Genomic DNA, 12,137 nt, shown 5'->3' with positions numbered 1-12,137 from the left:
CTATCAAAATCCTTACTGGCTTTTTTGTTAAAATTAACAAAACTTTAACTGATTCAAAATTCAAATGGAAATGCAATGAATCTAGAACAACTGAAACAATCTTGAAAAATATAATGAAGTTGGAAAACTGTCGTTTGCCAATTTCAAAACTTAATGCAAACTGGTACTGGCATAAGACAGACATATAGATCAATGGAATAAAATTCCAAATCCAGAAATAAACTCTTATATTTACAGGCAATTGATTTCCAATAAAGGTACACCAAAACATTGGTACCTCTTCAACCAATGGTGCTAAGACAATTGCATATTCACAAAACAAAAATATAAATTTGGATGCCTATTTCATATCATATCCAAAAATTAATTTTGAATAAAAACCTAAATCTAATAGCTAGAACCTTAAAAGTTTCTAGAAAAAAACTCAAGAATAAGTCATTCTAACCTGAGACTAGTCAATAGTCTAGATATGACAACAAAAAAATCACTCTCACAAAAGAAAAGTAGATAAATGGGACTTCATCAAAATGAAAAAAATCTCTGTGCTTCAAAAGACAACATCAAAACAGTGAAAAGCTGAACAGGAGTACATATTTGCAAATCATGTATCTGATAAAGAATTGTATACAGAATATATAAAGTCTTACAACTCAACAGAAACATAACACAATTTTAAAATGGCAAAAATCCAAGTAGACATTTCTCCAAAGAAGATATAAAAGTCACCAACAAACACATAAAAAGACAAACTTCACTAAGAAATGCATATCAAAACCACAATGAGACACAGATTTATACCCACATGGACATCTACAGAATGAAGGAAGGAAAGAAGGAAGGAAGGATGGATGGAAGGAAGGAAGGCAGGGAGGGAGGGAGGAAAGAAGGAAGGAAGGAAGGGAATGAAGTGTTGGTAAGGATATGGAATACCAATATGTTTTTCATTTCCTAAAGACAATTTACTTGAAAAGGGAGAATAAGACTACGTACCTTACAATGTGCTCTGACATAAATTTAAGAACTTCAATTAGTCTTCTAATTTGTGTGATCTCCCATATATATAACTTTTACTTTGCTAGTCTCATTTTTTTATTCATTCGCTATTCCAAAAAAGACAATTCAATACTCTTTTGTATAATAAAAACTTTTTAATCATTTACAGATGTCCAATCCTGAAATGCTCTAAATTCCTTCTGATAATTACATATTTGAATCTCCCAGATATTTAATTCTAGTATAACAGTAATTTATTAACACTAAGTGCTAATTTCAGCATCTTTTTCACTGCAGACCACAAATGATGAATCAAGCATTATAATCAAGTCTATATGTAACTTTTATTTTATCAGCTAAAGTTAATCAAGATGTTCCAAATACACAAAGAGAGAGTTGACTTAGAATCATAGAGTTCACACTTGAAAGGAAGCTTACAGGCCACTGAATTTAGTCTTTGTTTTTCAAAATTATGTATCTGAGATCCAAAGAAGCTAAATGAATCACCATGTTCAGTCACACTATTTATACACAATGTAAGCCCATCCTATGTCCTACACACATGTATCTTACCTTTCTGGTGATGACTTAGAGGTGACAGGAGGCCCACGAACACTTTTTCTACTTTTATGGTCTAGAGAGAGGACCTTATTTCTTAGGCTTCTTTGCCACTGTGGGGAGGGGGGGGAGAAATACAAATTAATACTGAGTATAACAATATGATAATTAAGAAGCACTTAAATTTGTTTTTATTTAGAAATTCAAGATAAACAGCCAAATTCATAGTAAATTCACAGAGGAAAACAAGTGCAACCTACACCACCTGGCTCTTTTGCTAGTGTAGAAATCAAAGTCTATCAAAAAAAAAAAAAAAAAAGGAAGAAAGATATTTAAAAATCCCAGGTAAGTCAGGAAATCAACATTTTGAGATTCTAAAGCTTTCATAATTATAAAATTTTTGAGTTTAAAGAAAATAAGAAAAATTATTATACGACAAGTTAAATAGGGTCTGTGACTTGGAAGTAACTGTATTTATAATCATTGAAAGGGATTACAACTGTTTCCAATGAATTGCTGCATGGAAAATTTTAGGAAAGAGTCAGACATCTTACTAACAGGGTTTATATTTAATCTAACTAGATACAATAGTTAAAATTATTTCATACAAAACAGTATCAGTCCAGACAAATTATTTATCTTCTTTCATGATACCTTACCTGAAAAAATGGAAGTAATAATAGCTATCTCACAAGGATATAAAGATGACTATATACGTAGTAAGTTTAAAACATTGTTTTCCTGGGGTGCCTGGGTGGCTCAGTCGATTAAGTGACCAACTCTTGGTTTCAGCTCAGGTCATGATCTCGCGGTTTCATGAGTTCGAGACCCGCATCAGGCTCCAAGCTGGCAGCATGGAGCCTGCTTGGGATTCTCTCTCTCCCTCTCTCTCTTTGCCTCTCCCCTACTCATGCTGTCTCTGTCTCTCTCAAAATAAGTAAATAAACTTATTTAAAATTAAAAAAATAAGTTTTCCTTAAAGATTTGTACACCTGTGTTTATAGCACCATTGTTTACAACAGCTAAAAGACCACATTCAAATGTCCCATCAATCAGTGAATGGATAAACAAAATGAAGTATATACAATGAAATGTTGTTCAGTCTTAAAAAAGAAACTGACACATGCTGTAACATGAATGGCTCTCAATGATTGTGAGAGAACAAAAAACATATATATATATTGGTTTCTACCTCCAGTTCCTGGCATAAAGTTCCTGAAACCCTTGTAATTTCCTGGGTGATAGGAGCATCTTTTGTTATATTATTTGGTCTATGATCCCAATTCCTAACACAGTGCTCCTGAAATCCTTGTAATTTCCTGAGTGATAGGAGTGTTTTTGTACTCATGAGGAGACTCTGGATGGGTTCCTGAAGGCTCTTGGATGAGAGCTGGTCACCAGAAAGACTAAGCCATAATTAGAAGCATGGAATTTTCAGCTCTACCCTCTATTCTCTAGAGAAGGGAAAAGGGCTGAAAATAGACTTAATAACTTATAACTACCTGAGGAAACTTCCATAAAAATCCCAACAGTATGGAGTTCAGAACACTTTCAGGTTGGCGAACACATTCACATTCACATACCACATACCACATACCCGAAGTCCACAAGGACAGAAGGACAGAAGCTTCTGCATTGGAGACCCTCCCAGGCCTCACCCTTTGTAGCTCTTCATCTGGCTGTTTGATGATCCTTTAATAAACTGATAAATTTAAGTGTTTCCCTAGGTTCTCTTAGCAGCTCTAGCATAAATTAATTGAACCTGTGGTGGGGTGGGGGGAGCTGTGGAACCTCAGATTTATAACCAGCTCATCACAAGCACAGGTGACTGGCTTGTGACTGGCATCTGAAGTGGTATGGGAGCAGTCTTATGTGACTGAGCTCTTAACTTGTGGGATCTGACACTATTTCCAAGTAGTGTCAGAATAGAATTATATTGTAGGATACACAGTCGGTGTCACAGAGGATTGCTGGGTGGGGGAAACCCACATACATTTGGTATCAAAAGTATTGTAGCTTCTGCACAGCCAAGGAAACAACCCAGAAAATTAATAGGCAACCAACGGAATGGGAAAAGATAGTTGCAAATGACATATCAGATAAAGGGTTAATATCCAGAATATATAAGGAACTCATCAAACTACACGCCCGAAACACAAACAACCCAGTGAAGAAATGGGCAGAAGATATGAACAGACACTTCTCCAAAGAGGACATCCAGATGGCCAACAGACACATGAAACAATGCTCAGCATCCCTCCTCATCAGGGAAATACAAATCAAAACCACACTGAGATACCACCTCACACCAGTCAGAGTGGCAAATCAGAGCACTCTAGATGCTCCNAAAAAAAAAGTATTGTAAATATGATAGTAGTGTAAAAGTAAAGGAGAAACATGGGAGGAAGACTAGGTTTTTTCCCCCACACAATGACATTATGCTAAGTGAAATAAGTCAGTAACAAAACAACATATTCTGTATGATCCAAGTTATATGAAGTATTTAAAGTAGTCAAATTCATGAAGATAGAAAGTAGAACGGTGGTTGCCATGGGCAGGGAGAGGGGGAAATAGAGAAGCATCATTTAATAGGTAGAGTGCTTTATTTTTGCAAGATACAAAGAGTTCTGGAAATGAATGGTGGTAATGGTTGCATAACAATGTGAATATACTACATGCTACTGAATCGTACGCTTAAGAAGGGTTAAAATGGGAGATGGGGGCGCCTGGGTGGCTCAGTTGGTTAAGCATCTAACTTCAACTGGAGTCATGATCTCACAGTTTGTGCGCTCAACCCTGCATCAGGTGAGTTCGAGTCCCGCTCCAGTCTCCACACTCTCTCCCTCTCTCTCTGCACCTGATGGGAGTCTCTCTCCCTCTCTCTCTGCCCCTCACTCACTTGCATGCTCTCATGAATGAATGAATGAATGAATGAATGAATGAATAGAAAAGAAATGTGGTTAAAATGGGACACCAGGGTGGCTCAGTCAGTTAAGCATCCAATTCTTAATTTCGGCTCAGGTCATAGTCTCACAGTTCATGAGTTTGAGCCCCACGTCAGGCTCTGCACTGACAACATGGAGCCTGATTGGGATTCTCTCTCTCCTTCTCTCTCTCTCTCTCTCTCTCACTGCCCCTCCACCACTGGTGCTGTCTGTCTTTCTCTCTCAAAATAAATAAACTTTTAAAAAATGGTTAAAATGATAAATTTTGTTATTTTTCCACAATTTAAAATAAATTTTTAAAAGATAAGAAACAATGTTTCGACAAAACAGGAAAGAATATACAATGGAAAAAAGCCAGACTCTTCAACAAATGTTGCTGGGAACACTGGACAGCAACATGCAGAATGAAACTAAACCACTTTCTTACACTACACACAAAAATAAATTCAAGGGGTGCCTGGGTGGCTCAGTTTGTCCAGTGTCCAAGCTCAGCTCAGGTCATGATTTCACAGTTTGTGAGTTTGAGCCCCTCATTAGGCTCTCTGCTATCAGCACAAAGCCTGCTTTGGATCCTCTGTCTCCCTCTCTCTCTGCCCTCCTGTCTCTCTGCCTCTCCCCTGCTCAGTCGGTCTATCTATCTGTCTGTCTGTCTCTCTCTCGCTCTCTTTCTCTGTCAAAAATAAATAAACATTAAAAATAATAATAATAAATAAATTCAAAATGGATGAAAGACCTGAATGCTAGACAGGAAACCATCAAAATCCTGTAGAACACATGTAGCAACCTCTTTGACATCAGTTATAGCAACTTCTTACTAGACACGTTGCCAGAGGCAAGGAAAATGAAAGCAAAAATGGACTATTGGGACTTCATCAAGATAAAAAGCTTCTGCACAATGAAAGAAATATAACAAAACTAAAAGGCAACCTATAGAATTGGAGAAGATATTTGCAAATGACATATCAGATAAACGGTTAGTATCCAAAATCTATAAAGAACTTATCAAACTCAACACCCAAAAAATAAATAATCCAGGGAAGAAAGGGAGAGAAGGGGGTGCCTGGGTGGCTCAGTCAGTTAAACATCCAACTTCAGCTCAGGTCATGATCTCATGGTTCATGGGTTCGAGCCCCATGTTAAGCTCAGTACTGCTCAGAGCCTGGAGTCTGCTTCAAATTCTGTTTCTTCTTCTCTCTCTGCCCCTGCTCCGCTCACACTCGGTCTCACTCCGTCTCTCAAAAATAAATAAATGTAAAAAAAAAATTTTTAAGGGGGAGACAACATGAATAGACATTTTTCTAAGGAAGACTTCCAGATGAGTAACAGACATGTGAAAATATGCTCAACATCATTCATCATCAGTGAAATACAAACCAAAACCACAATGAGATACTACCTCACACCTGTCAGAATGGCTAAAATTAGCAATACAGGAAACAACAGATGTTGGCAAGGATGCACAGAAAAGGGAATCTCTTACACTGTTGATGGGAATGTAAACTGGTGCATCCACTCTGGAAAACAGCATGGAGTTTCCTCAAAGTTAAAAATAGAACTACTCTATGACCCAGCAATTGCACTACTAGGTATTTACCCAACTGACACAAAAATACCAATTTGAAGGAGAACATGCACCCCAATGTTTACAGCGGCACTATCAACAATGGCCAAACTATGGAAAGAGCCCAAATGTCTATCACCTGATGACTGAATAAAGAAGATGTGGTGTGTATGTATGTGTATGTGTATATATACATGTGTGTGTGTGCATGTGTGTTATGTATATATATGTGTGTGTGTACATTTGTGTACACACACACACACACAATGGAATATTATTCTGCCATAGAAAGGAATGAAATCTTGCCATTTGCTATGATGTGGATGGAGCTAGAGTATATTATGCTAAGTGAAATAAGTCAGCAAAAGGCAAATGCCGTATCTTTTCACATATATGTGGAATTTAAGAAACAAAATAGATCAGTACAGAGGAAGCGGTAAAAAAAAAAAAAAAAAAAGAGAGAAGCAGGCAGAGAAACCATAGGAGACTCTTAACTACAGAGGACAAACAGCATTTCTGGAAGGAAAGTAGGCAGGGCATGGGCTAAATGGGTGATATGTGTTAAGATGGGCACATGAGGGGTACCTGGGTGGCTCAGTCAGTTGAGCATCCAACTTCAGCTCAGGTCATGATTTCACGGTTTGTGTTTTAGAGCCCTGCATTGGGCTGTGTGCTGACAGCTCAGAGCCTGGAGCCTGCTTCAGATGCTGTGTCCCCCTTTCTCTCTGCCCCTCCCCTGCTTATGCACTCTCACTCGCTCTCTCCCTCTCTCTCAAAAATAAGTAAACATTTTTAAAAATTAAAAAAAGGAAGGGCACATATGATGAGCACTGGGTGTTATCTGTTATGAAACACAAAATTCTATTCCTAAAACCAGTATTACACTATATGTTAACTAACCATAATTTAAATAAAAACTAAAAAATTAATTAAAAAGGTAAATCAATTCATTTTCACTTGTACAAACAAAAGAAGTCACTTAACAAAAGAAAAAATATTTTAAGTAATGAAAAACAAAACACTGTCTTGAACAATGACAGCCCTCAATAAACACACTTTTTAATTTTCCAACTATTATGTTATCTCATTATGTTATCTCCTGCATGGAATAAAACATAACTTTAATCAAAGGAAAGTGAGGTTTGACCAGTGAACCCAAGTCTGATTCCCATAAAAGCCGACGTTTCTTCCGATGCTTTAATTCTAAATTATACAAATTCTCAGAAATCCCCAATCAAGATATCAACCTAAACAAATATCTGTCAATCTCATTCCTCTACAAAATGAAAATGTATCAATATAACAAGATGAAAACCAAATCTTCTCTCCATTTTCATTACCACTGTCTTAGTTCTGCCTCTTATTTGTGACCTGGACTCTTACAATGTTAACCTAATGAGATTCCCTGTCAATGGTCTCTTACCCCCCCCAATCTAACATCTACTCCATCATGAAAGTTAAATCTTTAAAAAATNGGGGAATTGTGTTTTCATTTCTCACTTCTGTTTCCCATGCATCTTCTATTCTGACCAAACTAAACTACCTGTAATTCCCTCAAAAAGCCATGCAGTTTCATCCTTCAACATCTGTTTCCTTTTACTAGAATATGCTTTGCCGTCCCTAATCCTCTTTGTCCATTAAGCCCCATTCTAGTACCATCAAGAAACCTTCCTCACGCTCTAGCAGAGTGAATCAATCTCTTCTACAATACCATTATAAGTTTTATATATCTCTATTATTGATAACACTTCTCACAATGAATTATATTATCTGTTTACATCAAAACTACAATCAGGACTGGGAATGATTTGGCTCAAGGGCTTCGACTCTTAAAACTACTGGCCAATTAGGTACTTGCAATTGTTCCACTAATCTCACAGTAAGATGCAACCTTCACATTTTATGTCACTGAATTTTTTGTACTACACTAATCATATTGTAATAAGGCTTGCCTCTGTGCAAAATGATGAAAAGTTTTAGGCTTTGAGCCTCATATTCTATACAGGGGGGAAAAACCATTACTCCCACCAAAAAGGGGCAAAAAATAATAATAAGTTTTAAATTATGACCAAAATAAGATGAACTCATGGAGACAACCTGGAGATAGCTTTAATAGGAGGGAAATTGATTAAAATGTCATTAACTCCAAATTCTTGAAACCTATCATATCCAAGGATAACCTGAAGTATATCTGGAAATATTATCAAACGAAAACAAAATTCACTTAGACTTTGATCAATTGTTTCTTACAGATATTGTCACACTAAAATATTTATATATTTTCTTCTTAAAAATTAGGTAAGAATTACAGACTCAGTTAATAATTTGTATTTTTCACAATTATGATTTGGTTTTTTTAGTCTGTGAAACTATTATACACTAGCTCTGAAAAATAAAAATCAGATAGATAACAAAGAATTCTCCTACAAATTGATTATGAATGGGAATTTATTCACATAAATATTCTGAAAGCTACCTGACCACACTAGGAAAGTTAACATGGTATGTTTAAATATGAAAAAAGCTTTTGGAAAAATAAAAGACTTTGTTTACAAACAAGATCAAAGCATTCAGTTACCTACTTTTGAGGCTTTCCTTCTGACAAAAATGCCAAAATAAAATATTATGCTAATTAAAATAAAAACTCCATAATATCCTGACTAAAAATTTTCTTGAACAAAATCAACTCTATATGCATTCTTCGTGGTGTGGGGTTCACAACCTCAACTGAGTGCTTTCATAGATACTAAAAAGGAAATAAAGTTGTATCCTGAGGAAAATACTGACTTTGTTCACAACTACTTACCACTGTCACAGCTTATTGTAATAAAAATGTATGATGACTTTCTAATCAATTGAGATTATTAGTCTGAATTTAACTTTTTTTAATAGATTTTTTAAGTTTATTTATTTTGATAGTGTAAGAGAGGAGCAGAGAGAGAGGGAGACAGAGAATCCCAAACAGGCTCCATACAGAGTTTGGATGCAGTACAGAGCTGCATGCAGGACTCAAACTCATGAACCATGAGATCATGACCTGACCCATAATCAAGAGTCAGGGGCTTAACCAACTGAGCCATCCAGGCACCCCAACAGATTTTTAAAATTTATTTATTTAAATTAAAATTAGTTAACATATAGTGTAGTACTGGTTTCAGGACTATGGTTTGCCTTTCTGACTGTTTTTAGCTTATTTTTCCTTCCCTTCTCATGAATGCTCATGTAACTTTAAATCAGAATTTCAAATCTATTGATCCTTTACCCAGTTTCCAAAGTAAGAAACACGTAATGCCAACACTGAAAACACTTAACAAAAACCATGAGCTGAAACTATTTGCTAACCAATAACTACTGAACCACTGGATGAATTATGGGATAATGTCTGGGGAATTCTGTAAATTCTTCAACCACTTTCCCCAATGTTTTCCCCAAACACCTTGCATAACTACAGAAAAATATATAACCAGGAAATTAACATTGATACAATCTTGACCTTATCAAGATTTCATCTTTTATTTTTTTAATATTTTTTAAATTGTTTATTTATTTACTTTGAGAGAGTATGAATGAATGGATTGGGGGCAGAGAGAGAGGGGAAGAGTGAGAGTACCAGGCAGGCTCCATGCCAGCAGGAGAGCCCAATGCAGGGCTCAATCCAACAAATCATGAGACCATGACCCAAGCCAAAATCAACAGTTGGGCACTTAATTGACTGAGTCACCCAGGCACCCCAGATTTCACACACATTTGTGTGTGCATGCATATTTAGTTCAGTGCAATTTTATATGTGCACACCTCTGTGACTGCGACCAAAGTCAAGATATAGAACAGCTGTGTTACATACATCCTTTCTGCTATCCTTTATAAACATAGCTGCCACCCTCCCTCCCACTAACTCTTAGCTCCTGTAGATGCTGAGAGTTTTCCTAGCAATTCATACAAACATTTAAGTAAGAAATAAAATGAATTCTAAACACTCTATTCTATCAACTAGAAGAGAAGGGAACAATTCCCAATTCATTCTATAAGGCAAGCAATTACACTGATAACTAAGTCCATAGAGTGGCAGTACAAGAAGAGAAAACTCAAGACCAATATCTGTAATAAGCATAGACTAAAACACTTAACAACAACAACAAAATCAATAGATCAAAACAAGCAATACATAAAAAGTATAATGCAATACATACAATTAGGGTTTATACCAGGACAGAAAGGTGGTTAAATATTCAAAGATCAATCCAAAAAAAAAAAAAAAAGAAAAAGACCCGACTATACATTGTGCACAATACACTCACCTTAAATATAAAGACATAAGTAGATGAAAAGCAAAGGAATAAAGATATACCATTCTAACAGAGATCAAAAGAAAGCTAGAGTACAAATACTAATTTCAGACTCAACAAACTTCAGAGAAAGTAAAATACCAAATTTGGGAGATATAGGGATAAAAAGAAATACCACATAATGATAAAAAAGGGTCAATTCTCCAAGAAGATATAACCATCTTTAATGTATATATACTCAACAACAGAGCACCAAAATACATAAGGCAAAACCGATAGAAATATAAGGACAAATAAAAGAATCAACAATTATAGCTTCAATTCCCCTCATTCAGAAACAGATCCAGCAGACAGAAAATCAATAAGCACAGAGTTAAGCTGAAAAACACCATTAATCAACTGTATCCCATTAACATTTATAGAACACTTCATCTAAAAACAGAAGAATACACATTCTTCTCAAGATCATATGCTGAGAGGGGAACTTAAAGCACTGAATGCATCTGCTAAAAAAAAGAGACAATTCTAAAATCAATAATCTAAACTTCCAGCTTTGGAAACTAAAAAATGAAGACAAATTAATTTAAAAGTAAGGAGATGAAACTGTTAAAAAAAAAAATAGGGCATAAATCAATAAAATCAAAAACAAGAAATCAATAGAGAAAATTAATAAAACTTCAAGTTGCTTCTTTAAAAATGAATAAAATTAACAAACTTCTACCCAGGTTAACTAAGATAAAAAGATAAGCTCTAATTACTAATATCAGAAATGAAGGAAAGGTGATCATTACTAATCCCATGGACACTATATAAAAAATGATAAAGAAATGCTAGACACAACTCTACTCCCACATATTTGATAAACTAGATAAAATGGGCCCGTATCTTTAAAAATACAATTTACCAAAACTTGCACAATAAGAAATGCATAATCTGAACTGTTTAATATCTGTTAAAGAAATTGAATCAATATTTAATACCTTCAAAAACAGAAAGCACTGGGCCCAGATTGGTTCACTGGTGAATTCTACCAAATATATAAGGAAACCATTTATACAAATTCTTAACAATTTCTTGCAAAAAACAAAAGCAGAGGAACACTTCGAAGGTCATTCTGAGGACAGCATTACCTCAATGCCAAAATCAGAAAAATACATTATAAGAGAGTGACGCTACACAATCCCTCTTACAAACAGATGTAAAAATCTCAAAAGAATCAAATTCAACAATGTATAAAGAGAATTATACATAAGGGCACCTGGGTGGCTCAGTTGGTTAAGCATCTGACTTTGGTTTGGGTCATGATCTCATGGCTTCTGAGTTCGAGCTCCACACTGGGCTCTCTGCTATCGGCATAGAGCTTGCTTTGGATCCTCTGTCCACCCCCCCCCTCTGCTCCTCCCCTGCTCTTGTTCTCTCTCTCTCTCTTTCTCTTTCTCTCAAAATAAATAAATAAGCTTAAAAAATTATAGATGATGAACAAGTGAGATTTATTTCAAATATACAATACTGGTTAAACACTGGAAAATCCATTAATGTCAACAAGCTAAATAAGAAAGAGCCAATGATCATGTCAAAAGATGCAGAAAAAAGCATCTGTCAAATTCCAAACACCATTTACCATTTTTTAATGAAACTCTCAGGGCAGCTGGATGGCTCACTTGGTTGAGTGTCCATCTCTTGATTTTGGCACAGGTCATGGCGCTAGGGTCATGGGATCAAGCCCCACATCAGGCTCTGTGCTGAGCCTGCTTGAGATTCTCTCTCTTGGTCTCTCTCCCTCTGCTCCTCTTC

General features: G+C 35.8%; 1 protein-coding gene across 4 annotated transcripts in view; it reads right to left on the bottom strand.

Annotated features, from left to right (window-relative positions):
- Positions 1-12,137, bottom strand: part of SENP7 (SUMO specific peptidase 7) — a 151,778-nt gene that overhangs the window by 107,013 nt on the left and 32,628 nt on the right. For all 4 annotated transcript variants that reach the window (XM_077774893.1, XM_077774895.1, XM_077774896.1 and 1 more), the window contains one exon: positions 1,567-1,664. In XM_077774893.1, the coding sequence (XP_077631019.1) occupies positions 1,567-1,664 (98 nt within the window). The remainder of the gene's footprint in view (positions 1-1,566; positions 1,665-12,137) is intronic.

Source organism: Crocuta crocuta, unplaced genomic scaffold, assembly GCF_008692635.1.
Source record: "Crocuta crocuta isolate KB4526 unplaced genomic scaffold, BGI_CrCroc_1.0 scaffold6, whole genome shotgun sequence".
NCBI lineage: Eukaryota > Metazoa > Chordata > Mammalia > Carnivora > Hyaenidae > Crocuta > Crocuta crocuta.
Note: the sequence above shows the minus strand (reverse complement) of the source record. Positions and strands in the feature narration are given on the sequence as shown.